Source organism: Lepidothrix coronata, unplaced genomic scaffold (genome assembly GCF_001604755.1).
Source record: "Lepidothrix coronata isolate B3197 unplaced genomic scaffold, Lepidothrix_coronata-1.0 Scaffold7, whole genome shotgun sequence".
Classification (NCBI taxonomy): Eukaryota; Metazoa; Chordata; class Aves; order Passeriformes; family Pipridae; genus Lepidothrix; species Lepidothrix coronata.
In genome coordinates, this window is record NW_016690187.1 from 9,875,665 (window position 1) to 9,898,146 (window position 22,482).

The window sequence follows — 22,482 nt, forward strand, 5'->3', positions numbered from 1 at the left end:
CCAAACCCAACAGCAGCTCTGGCAGACAGCGAATGACTAAGTGCCACCAGGCTGCTCAGCATCGGGGACATGATCAAATCCTTCTCACCCTCCTCAACTCAAGTGTGCTGGCAGAGTCTCTGCCTTGCCAAAAATACGTGTCAAGTATTAATAAGATTTGTAAAAAAATTTCATTTTTTAAATCTTGCAATTTGAAAGCTGTTTCACTCACATGGTCCCTTAGTTATAATTTTAAAAAAATTATATTTTAGTCTGCTTCCTAAGAGGTCAGTGTCGCCAACATCCTCCTGTCTGCACAGCTATTTCTATATCCTAATAGAGAAATTTAACGGATCTGGGCTGCTCCGTGTGTGTTTTTTAACAGAAAACCATAGCAGAGAGTTACTAACCTATTGTGAACGCCATCCCCTCTTCCATTAACAAATCGCTGTCATTGGCTACAAAAGAAAATAAAAACGTGTTTATGGATCTTGGCTCTCTTTTTTTTTTTTCTTCTAATAGGAAACGCAACCAGCACTTTGTTTAAACCCCCTTTTGGTTCGCAGGTACTGTGCACGCCGGGCCCTGCTATGAGGCCGGAGCACCCGCCAAAAGCGATCCCACCCCTGCCGCAGCGGGACCTCCCCGACGGCGGCTCCGTCCAGGCCGGGGGCTTTAATTTTCAGCAGACATTTTTCTTTGCCCCGTGACAAACTTCGCGGGCGCGGTTCGGGAGCGGGCGGGATGCGGGGCCGCGGGACACGGCGGTCGCCGCCCGCAGCGGGGCGGGGAAGGCGCTCCGCGGGGCTCGGCTGCCCTGACAACTCCGTTAACGAGCGATTTGTCCTCAAAAATACTCTCAGAAAACAAGGCCGGGGATGCCCTCCAGCTTCCCAGCGAGGAAAGCTCCCCCCCGGCAATCCCCCGCCCTCCTGAGCCGGCAGAGTGCGTGGGTGTGTGGGGGCTCTGCTCGCTTTACCGCCCTCCCTCTCTCTCTCCCGATGCCCCCTCACCGCCGGCGGCGGAGCGGCGCGGGGGGAGGCGGGTCTGGCTGCGGGGGCCGCTTACCGTGGTGCCACACCTCGGGGTGCCCGTGGAAGTACGACCCGATGCCGTGGCCGACGAAAAAGGGGCAGACCTGGAAGCCACCTCGCCGCGCCACAGAGCTGCGGGGGCAAAAATGACACCGTGAGGGTGCGTGCCCCGACTATCACCTCTTGCTAGACGGTCCCAGCCCTCGCCACTGCATTGCCACCGACACTGGGTCACCACTTCACACCCGCTCCGAAAGACAGCGGCCACTGGAGCAAACACCGGTGAGCCATTGTTAGGTTTCACAGATAACACTCCTGGTAGCAGAGACTGGTAGCAGAGGCTGGTAGCTCCTGTCCCAGCCCTGCTGTCTAAGCAAGATGGCAGCATGTCGTCTCCCTGTCTTATGGAAGATAATCTTTTCCACAAGCACACTGGGAACTAATTTTAACATGGCACAGCACAGCTAAAGTTGCCAAGTCGGGCAGCCAAGGGCCCAGCACATCACTAAACCTCAGCCTCTACCGAGTTGTCCTGAAGTGCAGATCCAGTGCTTGCACTGGGTTTCCTGAAGAGAGGAGGCTCTTGCTGCCAACAGAGAGAACTAAGAGCCCTACTGCTTCATTTTACAATACTGCAAACATTCAGTATGAAAATGTATTGAAAGTCCAGCAAATATATTCACACTAAATAACAATGTGTTTCTAACAAATTTATCTTAGAGAATTTCAGTTCTGCTTGGGAGATCTACCCTGCCTGTCATGGCCTGCCTCAGGGAGTAGCATCTCTGAGAGCTGCCTGCAGGGCCATGGGTGGCCACTGATCCCTACCCAAGTTGAGAAGACAAATTCCTATCTCAGTTCCTAAAAGCTGGAGGACTGGAGGTATATGGGGTATCCTCTGGCTGCTGGGCCACCCCATGTCTACAGGCTTCACTCTCAGGCTTTGCCTGTACTCAAGCAGTGGTGGAGGGAGTGATCTGAGGCAGCTTAGACAGGAGGGCTGCCCACATACAAACCAGAAAAACGTAGAGATTTGGGAAGACCTAGAGATGGATTGGAAGTGACAAGGAAGCTACCCCTGGCCCTGCATATCATCCCCACACTGTTTCTAAAATCAAACAGGAGCAAGACAGGAAGGCACTTAGCCTGAAGAGATTTCACTTACATGAAAAGCTTCATTTTTTTATTTTGAATCAAGGTAGGCACTAAGAACTTCAGGTTTGCCTATATTTACACCCTAACAAATGCTCTCTGAGAGTTTCACTACAGGTGAAAAAGTTAAGAAACTCAAATAAAGGTGTAAGCTCTTACAGAAATTAAAGCATGTTAAACCCCACAGGGTAGCTCTTATTCAGGTGCAAAGTGGCCTCAGCTTGCTGTACAAAGTAATCCCTTTGCACACCAGGCTTCACAGACCCTGCAGTGCTGGTTCCAGTGCCCATGGGTCATAGTCCCAGAATTTAATGCCATTGCAATTGAGGAACATGCTGCTCCACTACAGCGAAATGGCAATGAGAGAGTAGAGCTGGGTCAATGGTTAATAATGCTGCAGTGTTCAGACCTTAAAACATGTTTTAACAGGGTTTGTATATTAGCTTTTACCTACCCATTGCTCTGATACAAAGACTCACCACATTTCTTCATTAACTTTGGAGAAGAATGGAAATTTCAGGTGTAGCAGCCTCCAAAGTCCAAAGTACTAGGCAAAGAGGGTTACCAATAAAGCTAGAAATTCGGGCTTCATTTGTTTGTTTTCAAAGTTCAGGCTTTTACCTTATACATCATTTATGTTGGAAAAAATCATGAAGGATTATGCAACGAAAAGTCCTACTAGAGATGGAAAGTACTTTTCTTCCCTGCCTTTCTATCACATCCACCACATCTGGGTCAGAGACTTGGCCTGCTGGCTATGACGATGCCGAAGGTCAAGCAAGAAGTACAGGGAATAGCAATGAGTTAGAAAGCCAGATTCCTCAGAAACATACACAAAACGAATGGAAGATCTCCAGTGACCAAGAGCAATGCAAATGATGATTCCCATATGGGTGAAGTGATTCTCTAAAGCAAGATGGGGAAAAGACATCCATGCAATGTGTGACAAAGTTTTATTTCACCTTCTTCTGCAAGTCTTGTTTCAAAACCAGAAACAATTCTAATAACTATTCAGCTTTGCTGATGTCCTTACATGGCATCCCTGAAAGAACACAGTCATTTTTTGAGATGTTTTGTATTATTAGAGATTTTTTCTCCCAGCAAAATCCATCTTCTATAGGAAAACAGAAAGGTGGGGTTTTTTTCTGTGCAGCTATTTTTCTGAGCACCATGGCTACATACTCTCCACTGGGCAGGAGAAGCTCTTGCCCCAGCACTCAGCTGCTGTCAAGGAGGGTAGCAGCAGCAGCAGCTGCATGCTGGGCAGCAGGCACACGAGCGCTGGGCACACAGAAGGCAGTGTGAAGACAGTATCCTGTCCTCATGCAGTGAAAGAAGTGGTTCTCATGCATTTCAGTGGTGAATTCTGCCACTTTCTTGCCAAACAGCTTGAAAACAATTCTGTTGGGATCAGTACTTCAGTGGTTACTGTCTGTGATCAAAACGGGATCCTGGAACTCACAGGGCTTTGACATCTGCACTGACAGACACCCATGCCCCTCCTCCTTTCCTCTTAAAAATGTCTACATACAGAACCTTGGTATTCTTTACATAAAATGTAACATGGTCAATAAACCTGAAGTGTCACACAGAAAACCTGTGGAGGAAACAAGCTGCAGGTATGAAACTCAGCCGCTTTCAATCTGGTTTTAGTATTTGCATATCTCTCAAAAGGACCTATGGGGAATTTCTCTCCATAGCTACTAGCTTTACTTTGGAGTATTTAAAAAATCCCAGTGAGCTCTCACCTGCTTGTAGAGTTACAGTAAAAAGCCAAAGCTGCTAATCCAAACTACAACTTGCAAAGGTAACTCTGTAAATGTGCGTGTTGGCTGTAACTTTGAAACAGCTCTGAGAATGAACTGAACTGTTGGTCTTGGTTAGCCTCTCCGGTCTGCAGGATTCTCAGGCTGTGGAATCTGATTAAAAATCAGGATGACATGGAGTGGAGCATTTTTGCACATATTTGCCATTTGCTGCTGACAACATTTCAATATTTTGGTTGAGCACTGTTCAGTTCAGGATCTATCAGGGGTGGCTGTTTAAGGCTGTATTCCAGTTTTCCTGAAAGACAACCTTACAAGATTGCAGCCCCAACTTCATCAGATACTTCTTGTAGACAGGCAGTCTATGCTTAGGCAGCTGGAGGAGCCCTGGTTGCAAGTGGGAAAGCAGCAAAGGCAGGAGGCAGAAGTTGGCATAGCTGAGCTAGGCTGCCTGGCATCTGCTGTGGCAAAAGATGTGCCAGTCTGCCACTTCCCCTTGTCCATGGGGTATGCATTTCCAGAGCAAAGGCTGGGGCAGCAGAGCCATACCACACAGACAGCATGAAGAGAAAAAAAGAAGTTTCTTCATAATAATCATTGTTAAAAATACCTATTGACAACATTTATCATCACAGACATTATTCTTTGAGCCACGTTGCATGCTTGGGCAGAGGTGAATTGGGCAGGATTAAAAGCTCAATCATTTAGTGAGCCCAGTACTTGATTTTATGTTTTGTTGCCATGTGTTCCAGCCCAGTGGCTGCGGAGTCAAGAGTGCCTGCAGTGCTGCTCTTCTTTTGCTTGCGGCAAAGTCAGGCAAAGTGTCTGGCACTGGGATGGATCAGCAGTGGCCAAGCCGGTAAAGGAACATCACTAAGGGCCAGACTATCCACCTAAACACATTGCCAGAGCCTCTCCTGTGGTGGTATCGTGCTTCTGAGAGCAGAGACAGGAGAGACAGGTATCAGTTGCTATCTGAGCATCCTCTTCCCATGTTGCCAGACAACAGCTAATTCTCTGAAAGGAGGGATAAGTGTGGAGACAGGCATTGCTGTCCTGTCAGCAGCCTAACAGAAACTGCCACAAAGCAGGAACAGGCAAGACCAACTCTACAAAGCTCTCCCCGGTACTCAAGCTTCCCCTGAAAGGAGCTCTTGGGTGATAAATCCCTGCTGTTAAGAAGCTGAAAAGCAGGTTGAAAGAATTTCCTTAGGTGGCTGCCCTGTGCAGATAGCCTCCAGAAGCATCTAAAGGAGCATTTTCTTTTCCTTTTACCAAATTTTGTCACCTTTTCCTCAAGGTAGGTCTGGTCTAGTATTCTTAGCACTCACTGAAGACAAAAAAGTGACACAAATCCTATTTTCAGCACTGATAGCAACTGCTTCTCTGGGCTCTCTGATGGCACAATGGAAGAAAGAATTTGACTGATCAGACAAGATGGCACAGACTGCTTTGCTACCCAGGATGAGCATCCCGGTGAACTGATTCTCAGCCAGGAATGCTTCTCCCACAGAGCCAGCTTCCCTCCTCAGGGATGAAACTTTATCAAAACCAGTCCTGCAGAGCAGCACGACACGAATGGCTGAAGTTGCTAAACCAATCTGTCTTACAATTCTTGTCAGTGAACACACTTGAGAAACACATAACAGCCCTATGATAATTGTGTTCTTATGTAGGGATCTGATTTTTTTTTTTAATTACAAGTAATCACGTTTTTCTTAGATATATTGTTAGCAGAATGGCCACTGAATGTCATATTTGCTTTTTTAAAAAAATGTACTGAAAGCAACATCAGCCTAAACTATATTTACTGGTGATAAAAATATCTATTTTGAATAGTACCATAGTGTCTAATTTGAGAAATTATGAAATTCTACAGGAAAAATATTCAAGTGTTTTCTTCTTAAATAGTAATCCTAGACTGAGGGAATGCACAGGTTCAGGGATTCCCTATAATGACAATAAATGTTGAGGTATAATTAGTAATATTTTTGAAAGCCAACAATTGTTTTTTGAAAGAAAGGTACATTTTAGTTTCAAACTGGAACACAAATTACTGTATTTTTCTTACAATAGTGCTGAACTTTTATTTGAGGTTCTCTGTTTCTGAAAGCAGACATGATGGATTGAAATAAAAGATAATTTATTGCAATGCTTACTTTCAAGTGGAGAGAGAAGCAGTGTAATTGTAATTTACAGTAGCTGTCAAGGAAAATCTATCACAGATGACATTAAAATGACTTATTTTGCCTGAGCCACTTATTGTTTAAATGTGCATAATCTGATAGAAACAGATTTTTTTAAAATCTGCTTTATATTGTTCTAAATTAATATCAAAACATATACTTAGGAGTTAAACATTTTAAACCATTTATTAATACTTTCATCGCTACTATTTTTTTGTAGGAATTGGAAATCGCTTTATTTAACAAAATCATGTTTAAGTTTTTCAGCTCTCTACACTCATAACACTTTCATGGACCTAAACTCACTGTCTAAAAAGAGATTTCAAACTAGATTTATTTATATCTGAAACAGAAATGTCAGAAGTGGTAGAAGGAAATGGACCATAGGGCCCAATTCCATTTCCACTGGAGCTGACCAACAGTTTTGACACCCCTTTCAATGGGAGTTAGCAAAGACCCAAATTTAAGCAAAGTAACTTCCATGCAATCTTTTATTGCAACTTATAGCCGATGGGAGAAGGAACTGCTATCAAGGAAGTATTCAGTGTCAGCTACTGAGCTTCCATAACAAAGACTGTGTTTGAATACTGACTGCAAACTTACCTCTGAGATATAATTATTCCCAAACCTAATTGTAGAAAGAAAATATTCTGATTATTTGCGTGTAAGATGGATTCTGCATATCACTTGAGCACCTTTATAGAAATACCGGTGAAAGAAACTTAGACACATTTCCATTCTGATGGACCTAAATGTTTTCACTTTGTAGGTGCTTGTTCTCAGGTATTATATCTAACTCTTCTGAAACTTCAGATTTTGATGTATAAATGTATGTATTATATATTATACGTCTGTCTGCAAGCAAATGCTGAATAACAAATAATCTGAAACACACAGTTTCACCAAGTCAAGGTGATCCTTCAGCAGAGGCAGTGTTAAAGTAGTTCTAAGCAAATCAGCACATTTAAATTGTCAACACGGTAAAATCTTGAGAAATAAAGTTAATGACCTGCTATTTCATATATAGTTTTGAATAGTTACGAGCTTCGATTAATCTGCTTTTCAGAGGGGGCGCTGACTATATATTTACACTTCGCAAGCAAACTGACCTCTGTACCAACAGAGCAAAAATCCAATGTCACATTCAACTCTGTTCTTTTTATTTCTTCTTCCCTTTTTTTTTTTAATACAGCTAAAATTAATGTAGTGAATCTGTAATGAAATGCATTATCCTGCATGGAGATTTATCAGATTTTCCAACTGAATGCCATGCTTTACTAGCACTAGCTGGAGTTCACCTGCATGTTGGTGTGGCGTGTGGCTCTTTTTTGTAAAGAGTTAAGTTGAACACAAAAAAAGGGAACAAAGGTCAGCACCCAGCCGCCACTTGAATGTGAGATTTTTCTTTTTATTCCCCTTGATGTATACTAGGCTCTGTGTTATTAGTCTTAATGATGGAAAATTGTAGTGTTGATACAAATCTTTTTTTCAAAGTAGTAGGCGGGAGCTCCATTTGTTAGTAAGTTTTTTTGTGACTAAAAGCCATGGACAGTACATTTATGTAGCAGTAAAAGGCCTAGATGCTCTTTCCATAGCAGAGCTAATTATTCCTACTGTGACCTTACTGATCTACCCTGTTCCTAGTACATCTCATCTGCACGCCTGTTCCTCTGTGTAGATGGTGTCAGAGAATATGAAAAACCCTATAATGAAACCATTTTCATGATGGAGAAAGGCTACTGGAGTTGCACTTGCTACAAAGAGGCTCAATTATATGAGTAATTGTGATAATTTTCTACATTCATAGCCTTCAATGGGGAAAAAAGAATGAGAGCCACAAAGGAAAATTACTTTAACAAGAAAGTACAGAGAGTAAAAATGGAAGAAGAGACAAAAAAGGGGAAAAAAATAACCAGAAAAAAAGTTTAAAAAATAGATCTGGAGGGAGGAATAGCAAGACAGGGAGAACAACAGAAATGCTCAAAAAGCCTATGTGCAGCTGTGTTGCACAATTAAATTGAATTTTTTTTCTGCAGTTGATGAATGTGACTACTGCAAATGTGCCTCTGTAGTTAGCTATCATTTGTTGTTCCGTGACAGGAAAAGGATAATTACCTCTCAGAGAGAATCAAAGGCTGACATGCCCTTTAGACACAGCCATGAATGCAGAGCTCGATAGAATGCTTGAATAAGAATCCAGTGTTCTGTGCCCCCTTCTACTCAAGAATAAATTTTGTTAAAATGCAAGAGCACCACCAGTAAATTTGTTGAACCCTAGGTGTTCAAAAATATGAGGTGCATCTATCGACTCATCCCATTTGCAAAAATAAAACTACATTTTGAATTCACTTCTATTATATTCATGGACAGTAAGATAGTGAGATATGCATTAAATTTCTTTTCCCAGTAGGGGTCTGATTCAACATTTCCTATGAAGGAACAGAAAGACACTATCCTTTTTCTCCAGGCTAGTTAGCCTATAATTTAAAACTGTCAAAAACACAATTTTATACAAAGTCTTCAATAAAAGCTTCTCAGATATAACCCAAAGAGGTTTTACTAAAGTTTGATTCAGACTCCGTTACAATATTTTTAAAGCTATAAATACATCTAACTGATATTTTGCCGTTCTCTTTTTCTCTTAAAGTATTTGAAGATTTACAAAGAAAAAAAAAAGCAGCATCCTTTCAAGGTGACTAAGCCTTGCAGCTTTTAAGTAATCAAAATGAATTCAATACATGTTGGGACCATTAGCAGTCCAAAGAAGTATCGCTTAATGAAATGTATACGATATACGTCTTCTTCCTTTTTTTTTTTTGCAAACATTTTAAAACGATCCATAGGTACCTTCAAAAAACTAAGATGCATTTTTATTCAGAACCATCAGCAGCAGAAGAGTCATGACTGCATTTATGTGAAGGCTAGAAGAGATGCAAAATAGGGAAAAATCTCTGAATGTCAGCTCTTTTTCCCCCGTGACGTTAGCAAGCACTGCTCTTTGTAAGATCAGAAGCTCTCGAGTTAAATATTTTTGCAGTTTTTAAACAAAGAGACTTATTTATGTTGACTAATTCCTTTGTAACATTCATTATTGCTATACAATGAAAACAATGGTTTCTAACCTTCTTACATTCTTAGTCAGATGAGGTGTAGTGTCACACAGAAATAGAAAAATAAACTAAAGCCCATTGCAAATCAGATGTGTTAATTTAAATCTACCTTATGAATATCTTTGTCTCTTTCTAGAGTTATCTTTGCTGACCCTAGTGTAATTCACTTTAAAAAAAATACCTCTTACCCAAGGAACAACATTATAGCTTGGCAGTTCACATACTGATATCAGACTGAAATGATGGTTTTGAATCATAAAACATGTCATCAGCTTTATACCAAACCACCAATAACCTTTGTCCCACTTGCCAGCCCTCCTTTTACTTGTCAATATAAGGCTTACCTGATTGTGTTTCCAATTACAGAGAAGGGAGCCCCTGGTCTGCAAGCTGCAATTGCTTCATCTCTACATTTCCTGGCAACCTCCACTAACTTTTCACCAGATTTATCCACATTGCCCACCAAAAAGGTTTCAGAAGTGTCACCATGGTAGCCATTGTAATACACCTAAACATATGCAGAAATGTAAAGACATTTTCTCATTTTGCATTCAGAAACAGATCGTCTCCTTAATTAAATCCATTCTTTCTAGGAACAAGCTGTATATTGCAACAGATAGACAGGTAAGCTGTATTTGCAAGAATGAGACTGGAAAAGCAGAACATTGCAGAGGAAAAAAAAAAGCCTGAAAGACTTCAAGGTGCATAAGGGTTGCCAACATTGCCAATTAAAAATTCAAGAAAAGCAGAAGCTGTGCATCACTGCCCAGCAGTGCACCAGGCAGTGACACTGCTCGGCTACAGGACACGAGGCTAACGGGGCTGTTTGTGAGAAGACGGGCTGGGGCTGTGCATGGGCTGAAGGGGGCCTTGGGGCTGTCAGGTGCCCACCCATCCTGGCTGCCTGTTCCTGTGGCTAGAGGTCTGCCTGCACCCCAGAGGGGCAGGGCATTTCATCCCAGTGCTTGCTGTGGGCACTGGGAGACCAGTCGGCAGCTGGCAGGGAGACCCGTACGTCTACAGTCAGCATTTCTCACTAGAGTTTTGAGGTGAGAGCTATACCCTGCTACCAACACTCAGAGTGAACCCCAAGGAAAGAGCAAGGGCCAAATCCACAGCCAGCTGTTGCAGGTTTTCTTTAATCTCATTTTTAAGCTACAATGTGGCGTTAACGTTAGATTTTACTTCTGATTTCCAGAGATGAATTCTGAGAGAATAAATGTACCGCTCTGGCACTGCAAAATTTCATGTGCTGAAAATGTAACACCCTGTTGAATTAATTATGTATTGTTTTTGCTTTTCTTTTTGACATTTTTTAGGTTTTAGACCTTAGCTCTTCCAAAATTCTCTGTCGGGCACAAGAAACCCTGGCTATGCACTACAGAGCTGTGCAATATGCCATTAAAATGGGGTTTGCAGCTTTGCACCATGGCAGGCAGGCCCATAATTTTAAGACCAAGCCAAATTTTCCTACAGAAAGACAAATTATAATGGTGCACAGTTTTGATCTTCTAAAACATTTTTCTCCCCCAAACAGTGGGCAACTATGCTTCTACAACTAATTACTCACCAAGCTCGAATGACTGAACTTTTGCCACTGGCAAGCTATTTGTGAAAGACAGACTCACATTCTTTTTGGCTGATTCCCAACTAAAAAAAAAAAAAAAAGGCTACAGACAGTTTATCCCACGGCCAGGTTTGTCTTCAGGATGAGATGTGAAGAAAATGTAGGCCATTAGGAGCGAGGGGTGTTTTAAAGAAAGGTGAGTGCCAGCAAGGGACCAACTGTGTTGCCACTGCCCCAGCAAAGAGCAGCTGCAATCCCCTGCTCCACACCTTCCTCTGCCAGTCCAGACTACCACTGAATCTTTTTTATTTTTTATTTAATGCCCATTGGGCAGGTTTTAATACACCTAGTTCATACTTAAACTGAACTAGTTTGTTTTTAGCTCTAGCAAGTAGAACATACAAACCCCCAGCATTAAACATCATCATCCTGGAAAAGCAAACTCAGACTTAAAACATAGGAGAGCTTAAAAATAATAACAATAATAACATCGACTGCAATTACGTACTTTTGATGTTAATGAACTACAACCATAGTAACTGTAACACACTAACAAGTTGTAAGAACCAAGTTGTAAGAAACATTAACCTGATAACAACAGGCTGAAAACTGCACTATGCTGAGGATTCAGTGATGGCTGACCCTACTGTTTCTATTCTAAAACACATTTTAAAGTCTACATGATTCAAGCCAATAAAATTTCTTTTCATCTATGAAATGCTATTATCTTAATTGTGCTAGAATGGATTTTTTTCTTCAGTTAATTTGTACAGTGTCAGGTATTTACACTTAAGAACCTGAATATTAAGTATTTTATAGAACCTGCATAAAATCATAAACAATTTGTTGTGCAATATTTACTTTGATTTTTATTCTGCCCACCTGTGAAACATCCCAGTTTTGCTCATGAAAAATAATTTAAGAGATCAGCTGGTAATGCTGAAAAGTAGTATTTTTTTCCTCAGCTATTTTGGACTAAGCAATTATCAATCACAGCACAGTTCCATTTTAATTGATAAAAAAATCTTACAAAGATAATCAGCAATTCCCACCCTTGCAGCAATCTTCACAGTCACAGAAACATCAAGATTTATTTTACTTTATGAGAGTAAACTCAAAGCAAATAAATATATGTCTTCAAAAAGACCAGTAACATTTAGTCAGATATTTATAAAGAAAAGTGGACAAGATATGCACACTATGACAATATAAAAATGTTTAATTTATTTTATCATGGAAAGTATCTGTGATATGAATCTACACTTTTTTTTTAATCTAAGGCATCATTATCTGACAGATAAACAAAAAAAATAAAACAAACCTTAATGAGATACAAAGAAATATGATGTTAAAACCTTAGTTGTTGCAAACTGATTTAGTCTAACAAAATAAGCAAAGAGACACCAGTTCGCCAAAGTAAAAATGAAGGCCAAGAATAAACTTCAAAAATGACAGATTGCACTGTGTAAACCTGATAGTCAGAATTCTACAGTTAAAAAATATGGAGATGGGGAAGAATTTAGAAAGACCAAAAAACAGACCAAACCAAACCCAGTTCTGGATCACATGTGAGTATACCATGGGAAAAAGGTCACTGACCCTAATTTTAATAGAAAATATATTTTAGAAAGCTTGAATCTCATGCTCAGAGGTAGGTCTGCTGGAGATTTCTTCACTCTGCCAGTGTGAAAATAGTATTAAATTACCAAGAGCTTCTTTAATGATTTAAAAAGCTTGTTTTTAAGAGATGTTACTCCTTTGTATGTGACATATTATTGTAAAATAATGGTGGGATTCAAAAGACATCTGTGTTCTTATTAGAAATAAATAGCACTTTGGAAAAATAAAAACACACACAGCAAAAAGAAAAAAAGCTTCTGCAAGAGTCAAATACTTTTTTTTTCATAAATGAAATGAGAATTGGGCTTCCAGTTCCTGTGCTTTCTTGCTCCTAAGAAAATCCAGTCTGTGTTTATTTAAATAGCTATAATTGACGATTCTCTGGAAATATTAAATCACAGTTATATCACACTATTTCTGTTTCTGCTCAAAAGGTTCAGGGCTTTTATACCAGGAATGGAACACAACACTACCTTTGGGGATTTTAATAAATGTAGGGAACACTGCTAGCAAAAGAGTTGCTGTCCAAATAGACTGACACACACAGGCCAATGCAGCCTCTAATGACAGAGTAAGATAATGTCAGGCCCCACTCAAAATCAGCAGGAAGAGGAAGATCAATCTTGGCAGAGTGAAGGAAAAATGCTGGCTTTCTTCATGTTAGCTCATCTCATACATATCTATCTTCAGCTGCTGCCCAGTACTGTGGTGCTCTGCATTAACTACACAGTGGATCAATAACAATTACACCTTCTCAAAAACATGACACATAGCAGGATTGGGTTGACATTTCACTTAGGCCAACATTGATCTCAGTGCATCTGATTCCAGTCCTAAATTCAAGTCAGGCCTGGGTCTAGCTGGAATAAACACACAGTTAAAAACAAAAAAGGAAACCAGCTGCTTGTGCCTTGGCTCAGAAGTAAACAGCACATCCATCTGTGCATCCCCCATCTCCAATCCACTATTCTTCCTGTTGCTACTAGTGATTCTAAAGTTGATCAAAGACTATTTTTTATATGAATTACTCACCGTGACATCAATGTTGATAATATCTCCATCCTGAAGAGGTCGACTGAAACATAAACAGAAAAAAAATAAATGGTGACAGACAGCTCCCAACAAAGGGAATATAAGAATAAACACCTAATGACATACATAAAAAATCACGGGGTAGATATTTTGTGATGGAGGAAGGCAAAGGCAAACAGACTAACCATTTTTAATGTTCAGCTCTCACTACTTAGAGAACAAGTGTAGCTGAATATAAAATAATGAGAAACAACTACTAGAAAAACATATCAACATATGAAAAATCTACCATTATATTTATTCTTTTTCTCTCACTAGGGTTCATATTTTACTTTTCGAGTAGCTGAATGTATTGCAAGTATTAAAAAAAACCCCACAAAAATTCAAATATATTTATTCCTTAGCCTATACTTATTTTGCTGGATGAAAAAAAATCAGACAGCACTGTTCCCCCCCACATACTAACCTCAAAAGGTATTATGCTATTTTTTTTAAGTGTCTGTACAAACAGAATAATATATTTTTTCTATTTCACATACATTGCTATAACAGCTATCAGTATTGTGTGCTAACATGTTCTGCATCTGCAGTATGTTTACGTATGACATTTAGTTAAGCTGAAGTATGTTCAATATTAAATAAAATTTATTAATTTCAGTTTAACATTTTAATTCTCAGTGGTAAAATGTATATTATTTGGGAAATACCTGTCAGGAATACCATGACATACCACGTTGTTTACAGAAGTACAAACAGATTTCGGAAAACCTCCATAGCCCAGAGGTGACGGATAGGCATTCTGTCTGATTATTTCATGATGAACAATGGAATCTATTTCTTCAGTTGTCATGCCAACCTAAAATATCAAACATAACATCCTGTTAAAAAAGCAAAGATATTTTCTCATATTTAGTGAATATGACTGCAGTCAAGCTTCAATGAAATATTGGATGTTTCAAGTACACTGCTTTGATACAAAACACTACACTGCCTGATATACTTTATTGAATATGGACCTGTTTTTTTTAAGAGAAAAAGGTTCTAAATAAAGCATGCAGTAGAAATGAGCACTCAAGGGTTCCTAGAAACCTAAAATACTGTCTACTTCCTTTCCATCCTTTTTTCCACATTTGCTTTCTCAAAGACACCAATTTCTCATGGCTTCTTGTTTCAGTAGCTGCTATAGAAATGTCTCATTTCAATGCTTTCAGTCCTTTAAAACACAACATTATTTTCCCTTTTTATTTGTAAAAGAAAGGATATTGTGTCTTTTAACTGTCCAGTACATTTACCATAATGTAGTTGTGCATTTTATGAAGTTATTTTCCAGGTATTCTTTAATTTTATAAAATATTTGGCTTCATATTTTGAGGATATTATACTTAAAGCTGCCATGGCCTGGATGATCACAGTGAATCTACAAGCACTTATCCATTATTTTTAGAAATCTTCATTTTTATGTTTGACATTTTCTAGATTCGTCTTTTCCTCACAATTGTACATATTAAAAAAACCCCAACATTCATCCATTTTCTGAGTATCCACGCTTAAAATAACATTATTCTCGCTTTTCTTTTGGATCTGCTCTGTCTCTGAGTCAGTCTGGTTAGAGCTGAAATTTGAAATTTGGTAGGGAAACCTCTCTCATTGAAAAGTACTTTTGAGGGTTCCTCCACAAATTGATTTTGATTTGAATGAGTTCTGAGCCTTTGAAAAGCATACTTTGTACAGATATGAAGATCAATCTTGGCAGACTGAAGGAAAATCACAGTGGCTGTGATTTCGGAGTAACATGTGGAATACAGGTTAGGCTATGGTGCAGGAGACATACTTAGTCATATACTGAAACACTGAGACCATGCACAGTGAATACAGCGGAGTGCACTTGTGTACTGCGCTGAGATAAAACATCTGTTTGCTCAGCTTGAATTTTGTTCAGCACAAAAATGTCGTTGGGCAGATGAGGAGCAATGAACCCACTCAGCCAGGATTTGGGGTTACTGCACATATCCCCTGCTTTGCAGTAGCCACTGCAGCCTCTGTGCTGGGTGGCAGCCGCAGCCCCGGCACGCTGTCAGTACTGGATACTGCAGCCATTGGTTCTGGATAAACACAGGTTTATTGCTCCTGCCTTTCCTCGCATATCTATCATCTACAGCCCACAGACAAACTGAACTGCTGTGTACCCAACTGGATGCTGTCTGCTGCTGCTCTGCTACAGCAATTTGACGTGGCTTTTGGATACTCAGTAGACAGATCTGTGGTCTCTGCATGGTTTATACCCTGTGAAAAGTTCTGTTTTTAACACTATCAGTTTTAAAGATGTTTTTGCCAGCTGGGCAAGGCTGGGGTGGCATCTACTGCGCACCTTGTCCATTATTTGGATGATGTGGCAATGTGACGGTATCTAACAGGCAGTAAATAGTAATATCAGAACCATGCACCACCCAAACTGTATCCCTCTGTTTCCATGGGTTATAATGCACCTTTGTTGTATTGGATGATCTTACTGCCATTAGCTAAAGCACAGGCAAGAGCCAGTTTGGAGGACTGTGTGCAAGGTGGGTTCATCAAGACAACAGGAACAGGTGGAGGGATGGGACTCTTCGGATAAATTAGGAATGTAAAGTTTACGTTATGAGAATAGCCTAAAAGAGCTTGGTTTGTTTAGTACACAGCTCTATTCCTGTGTGAAGGGAAAGACTCAAGGAAAGGCAGGAAGCTGTTTAAATTAAAGAGCAGTGTTGGCACAGGACCAGATGGGTATAAACTGACCATGCGCATCATCAGACCGGAAACCAGAAGACGCTCACTGTCCATGAGGGAGGGTTTTGGAGCATTCTCTCAGTCAGGGGAGTCTTGGACAAACTTGCGTAAAACGAAGGTCACCACCAGCCTGTGACTGACCCGGGCAGTGGTCTCAGCACTGCAACTCCAAATGCCACCTCCCTCCCAGTACACAGCTCCTGGATATGTAATTCTTATCTTATAGACCTTCTTGCTCCAAAACATTAATTATGTGTGTGTAGTACTTTGCTATTATGTATGATTTGGCACATACCATGAACTGTATCATAAGCTACACCACACTGCATACATGTGTATTTACACATGACAACTAAAGAGTATTTGAGAAATACTGCTGTCATTCAAAACCCACGCTGCACCTTGATCCTTCAGAAACATGTATATGCCCTTAGCTTTAAATGAGTAAGTTTTACTGTACTGGGAAATAATTGCACATTAAGAAGTTAAAAAAGTGCAAAGCTATATAAGATTAAAGCTTCAGGCAGTTTTATTATTGACCATCCCAGCTCCAGAATTAAACCTCTGGGAAAGAGTGATGATAGCTGGAAGAAAAATCCCCTTTTAAGCCAATGGGATTGACCTACAGTCCCCATCTATCTCTGCATCTCATAGCTACTCAACCCATTTCACCCTATCCAGTATGCTATTACATGAAATACCAAGGCAGAGCTAAGAAAGCACTTCTTCATCTGTAAAACCTGGCAGTAGGCTCCTCCCTGTACATTTTAACTTGGGAGGTGTCCCAAAAAACATACTGTAGAAACATTTCTGGAAACCATGAGGTTTTATTATCAATGCACTCTGGAAAATTGTGTGGAATTTGGCAGCTGTTTTTTTCCGATGGCATTTCTATGAGTTGTGCCAGATCCCGCAGGATGGTAAGGGGCTGAAGGATGGACAGGAATGGAGAATGCAGACCAGCCCGTTGGGCTCGCCCACATGCAGAGCTGGAAAGCATGACATATGAGGAAGATGGGCCATGAAATGAAAGGAAAAAATGCAGTGTGGGCGTTATGAGGAATTCACATCATTTGGCACACTTGAAACAGAGGAAGACTATCACGGCCAGGCTTTGCGAACGAAGATTTGGGAAAGGCTCTATCCACATTTGTTACAAGCACGCTGGTGGCTAATAAGGCCAATACGGGATAGACACGTCCGATTGCAAAAGGCACAGCAGAAAGACTCCTTAGGTGGTATATTCTGCAAGACATGATTCTTTGAAACAACATCTCAGCCTTGGCCATATCGATCAACAGAACTGGTCTACTCTGGCCTCAAATCAGGAGGCCTGGAGACACACCATCTATAACGCTCCTGCTTCCTTTGAGAACGCACGCAGGATCACTCTCGAGGAGAAAAGACAATGCATAGGAAGACTATAGACACAGAGATATTACACCTGAGCCAGCAACTCACCCTAAGTACTACAGAGGTTCAAAATACAGAAATAATTAAACAGGCATACAACGAACTGAATCAAAAGTTAATAAATTATTATTTTTTCAGGATCTAACTTAAACATGTTAAACTTAAAATGCACATTATGGGAAAGTTTAAAAAAAAAAGGTAGGTAGGAACAAAATCCAAATAAGTGAAAGCATAAAAGACAACCATCCTGTTATGAGACTTCTGTAATTGTTACCTTTAAGCCCTTTCCAGCCAGAAGCAGGACATGACGGGCCAACTGACAAGCTTGACGAAGCCCTTGAATCTGATCTTCATTCTTAATTTCTATGTCGTCTCCCCAGTCTGGTACAATGCCTGTCGTCACATAGTCTGGCTTCTTTATGTGCTTGGAGAAAAAGGATTGAAAATGAAGATCAGAAAACTGAGCATGACAATGGGATCATTTTCTCAGATACTGCCTCCTGCTTCATGGCAGCTTGCCCTTTCTGTCGTAGTATCGACCTTCCTAAGCCATCAGGGCAAACCCTCAAGGCTGCCTCAGAATTTCTTCCACTGCCCTTTTGAACTTAACATTGCCTGTTACTACTGACTTACACAGTCTGTTAGCCTTCCAGTGCTGAAACCCCAGATACTGCAGCCAACTTCTAGCACAGTCTAAAGTTATGAAACTGTGACAAAGACTTAAAAACTGTTTATTTTCTTCTGCAAAGAAGGACATTTTCTACAAAAGGCACCTAAACACTGGAAGTGACGGGGCAAACATACAGAATGAGGTGCTCAAAATTTAAACCTATCAAATTCTTAGTTTCTCATTCAGATAAAACTCCTATTAACTTTCATGAGGTTGCTTTTTGACTAAGAACCTTAGGATTTAACTTATTTTAACTCAGAGGGTTTTACTTATTAATCTAGTTCATATGCTAAAACTCGTCCATCTACAATATTACACAAGGGTATCCTGATTCGCTGTGTCAAGGAAAATGTATTAAACATCATTTTTTCCACACAAGAACATTTTTTTTCCATACAGAGATGGCAATGCACTTTCTCTCAGAGAGTCCTGGGCTGTTTCACTGACTGTAGAAGAATCCCTTTGCCCACAACAGTTGGGCTGATTTTCTGCCACACTGGCCACAGGACAAGCTTTGCTCTTGACTTCACAAAATACAGACTCAAGCTGGCAGGTAGAAAAAAAAGTAGGCACTTAGGCTGTACTCAATACAACCATACAACTACAGGGTATACGAGTACAGAAGAGTGGGGCAACTACTAAGCTCTACTGGGACTTCAGATAGGAAGACTATTGTTACTCCTACAGGTATTTAATTTCTAATCTGATAAAAAGGGAAACTATCTTTAGTGGACTTATGTCAACAGAATTTCAGATTTCCATTTCTTTCAAATTAATGGCATATCAACCCTAACAACATCCTATTGCAGTAGTTTGGGCTTCAATTTAGAAAAAAAAAAAAAGCAACCCACCATTTGCTGGATTAGCAACTCCATAGACAGCACCACCCTCGCTTTGCTCTTGGAGGGCATTTACCCAGTAACTGCTGAGACATGACCCTACTGACCTCTATGGTCTATTTAAGGGAGAAGCCCAAAGCAGTGTACATTCAAATGTCTACGTGGACAGTTTCATACCAATATCTTAAAAAAGACCGTGTTATTTTAGAGTGATTTCTGGCATACCCTGTATAAAAAAATAACTTTGCCCTCAAGTTTTCAGAGTTCATAGACATGGACTGACTTTTAGACAGTCTGAGAACTCTGATCTGGGAAGCCAATTTTTCATTATGACAATATATTTCTCCCTCTTTATCCTGAAAGAAGCATCTAAATACAGAAAATAAAGTTTGTAAATTCTACGACTATTAAACTTTTGAAAATATATAGAGCATGTAACCCTATATTCTTGCTGCATACAGAGCTTCCACAGCCTCTACATCCAGCATTGTTATCTGCTTTCCTATCTAAAAACTTTTTAGTATTTCTGGCCCATGGAAATACTTTATATTTCACCTAAAAAATCTATAATAAAATGAGAAGCAAAATTTAAAAAAGTACTAATGCACATCCTTAAAAGCACTGTTTAGAAAGAGTACTTTGGTTTCTTTTGGATAAAGGAAAGATACTAAACAGTTAATCTGTATGCTGTAACTAAATAAGGAAAAAAAAGAAAAGAAAAAAAGGAAACCAGAAGTGGAACACATGTTAAATTTGCATTTGCATGAAAAAGTCCCTTTTGGCTCTAAAGTAAATAAAAATAAAAGTATGTTGCAAGGAAAAAAAACACTCAGGCAAAAAGAATTCGAATTTAGAATGTGCAGTGGGGTAGCGGGGCAGCTGCCAGCAGGTATTGTATATTCCCTTCTTAAATCTGACATAACCAAATAACAAAACCTTCAGCAAAATATAAACATTTTTATAATTATCTTGCTAAAGATTTATACAGAAAAGGACTCAGATGATCATGAATGATTCCTACTGACTTCTGGTAGGACTGTCTATAATTGTCCAAAACAAGAATTGGGACCCAGAAGTACTGACAGATATTACTCCATGTTTATACTACTATAACTGAGCAAGCCCCAGGTTTGAAATCCCTAATAACTAGATACCCCAACATGGTAGACAGCTGAAAACTCTATACTGACTGACTAACAGATTAGATAACAGAAATTGCAGTACCTTAGGAACTTGGTGAGCTGGAGAAACCACAGCTGGCCAAACTATACTATAAGCAGTGTTCCTCTGTCCCTGAAAAAAGAAGCATCTTTGCTGTTGATTGCTTGACTGCCTGTTCGGGTAGTTACGACTGAACGAAGAAAAGATTATGTGGCAGCCAGTCACAGAACCTGTTAAAAGAAAAGTTAAAAATGGTTAATGTTTTTTTCTACCTCCACATTACAAAATGGAAAGTACGCAAAAAGAAGAGCATCGTGTAAAACAAAGCACAGAACTCACATAGTTGCCAAGGATAGTTCAAATCTTGTACTGTCATAGAAAGAGCAATAACAAGAAGAAGAAATGAGGACAAAAAGACCATCCCAAACAATACTTCGAAGGTTTATAAAATACCAGATTGTTTTGGTTTGATGCATTAAAAAGCAGTGTGGGTAAATTCCCCACAGTTTACAGACAGGAGTGATCCTCCAACTGGCCCCTGCTTGGAGAATTTTCATGGCCAGAAGCTGCACTGGCAAAAGTGCAGCTTGGCAAAACAGTGAATAAGGGACAAGAGTAAGAAAAGAGAAGGAAAAAAAAAAGATTTAATGTTATTTCAGATAATATTTTGGGCTGTATTTTTGCAGAATTGGTCACAGATTTGAACATAACAAAAGTAATGTTGCTCTTTGTCTTGCTGCTCGAGACGCAAGGAATAGGGTTCGTTTTGTCTTGCCTAGCCGGGCAACAGAACAAACTTCAGGAAATATTTTTAATCTTGGCCAAAGACAATTGAAGGGATTAAAAACTGAAATTTATCTGGAATATTTGAATTAGATTTCCATTTAATTCACATGAGAATTTGGGATGACAGTTCATCAGTTTAATTGCTCCGTCTTAGTTGTTGGGCAATGACATATTTTGCCCCCTCAGAAAACAAGAAGAAAAAAAAGAAAAAGGGAAAAATGGGCATTGAGGCCCAAAGGTTCTCAGAGACATCAAACCAAAATAATGTACCTCTAAAAAATTATGCTAGCATCCAAACCGGGAAATTCAAAAGGATTATTGGCACTGCCCAATTACGCTGCAATTACACAAAGAGTATATTTCCATTACTCAAATGTTCTACAATCAAAATAGAGGTTTTTTTCTGAAACATTGTTTAACATAATAGTTGATCTGCTTCTGAAAAATGTCATTATGTACACAAACACAAGAGCAATCCTGTGGCAAGTAATCCAGATGAATAATTATTCTTCAGTAAAAAGTTTTTGTTTAAACAGAAGTAACTCAACATTTTTATATCAGAGAAATTAAGAAATTAATCTACTGCATTTTTGTAACTATCTTCAAATGATTTTTTTTAGAAGTTTCTTGCATATATTGCATGTTTTTATTTTATTGTACCTTCCTTCCTTTGGATGCATTTATCATGTTCAGATGCAGAAATTATCCTTGCACATTCACACTCATTCATAGACAGCCCTTTTACAGTATTCCAGGACACACAGGAAATTCAAGTTACACATTGCTTTGGAGCCCCAAAACACAGACTGAATGAAGTAGTTGCATCTGCTTGGAAGTGTTCCTGATATCTCTCTGCACACTGATTAGTGTTACATTTAGTTACCAGTCTCTGAAAGGCTGTAGAAACTTTTACTCAAGGCAAGCAAATTTTTACTGGTTTTTTTTTTTAATTGTTGATAAGTAACAAAGTGGAGCTGAAGGGTGAGGCTCAGATCAAGCTCTCAGTATAACCCAAGAACCCCAGTGGAAGTTGCCTGCTTCAAAAGGGAAGAAAGTGCCTCCCAAGGAAGAGGAGCTGCCCAGTTAACAGAGAGCTGGATGCGTTTGGTGGTGCATTAATTAGAATTTAATCAGCAGCCTCATAATCTACTGCTGTCCTAGGGTCTCCTCACAAGGAAAAAAATCATTGTCCAATTAACAAAAAAACCCCAAACAAGAAAAAAATAAACAGTCACCTAACCTGCCCCTGTAAGCGTGTCCAAAGAACCCAAAGCATCCTACAAACTCCCTGGTTAGTTTGCACTCATTTCTGGAAGCTGGAAGCACAGAATCTGCTGAAGCAGCAACTTTTGGGCCATCAGAACTAGAATTCACTCTGCCAGCATAAGCTTAAGGTATCTC

The 22,482-nt window shown here is 39.8% G+C and overlaps 1 protein-coding gene across 1 annotated transcript in view; it reads right to left on the reverse strand.

The window, feature by feature from the left end:
- METAP1D (methionyl aminopeptidase type 1D (mitochondrial)) overlaps positions 1 to 22,482 on the reverse strand; it is a 45,300-nt gene that overhangs the window by 902 nt on the left and 21,916 nt on the right. The window contains exons 2-8 of the mRNA XM_017839063.1: positions 20,359 to 20,525; positions 17,900 to 18,049; positions 14,154 to 14,302; positions 13,447 to 13,489; positions 9,572 to 9,735; positions 1,048 to 1,145; positions 390 to 437 (exon numbers count right to left, since the gene is read on the reverse strand). Coding sequence (XP_017694552.1) covers positions 390 to 437; positions 1,048 to 1,145; positions 9,572 to 9,735; positions 13,447 to 13,489; positions 14,154 to 14,302; positions 17,900 to 18,049; positions 20,359 to 20,525 — 819 coding nt within the window. The remainder of the gene's footprint in view (positions 1 to 389; positions 438 to 1,047; positions 1,146 to 9,571; positions 9,736 to 13,446; positions 13,490 to 14,153; positions 14,303 to 17,899; positions 18,050 to 20,358; positions 20,526 to 22,482) is intronic.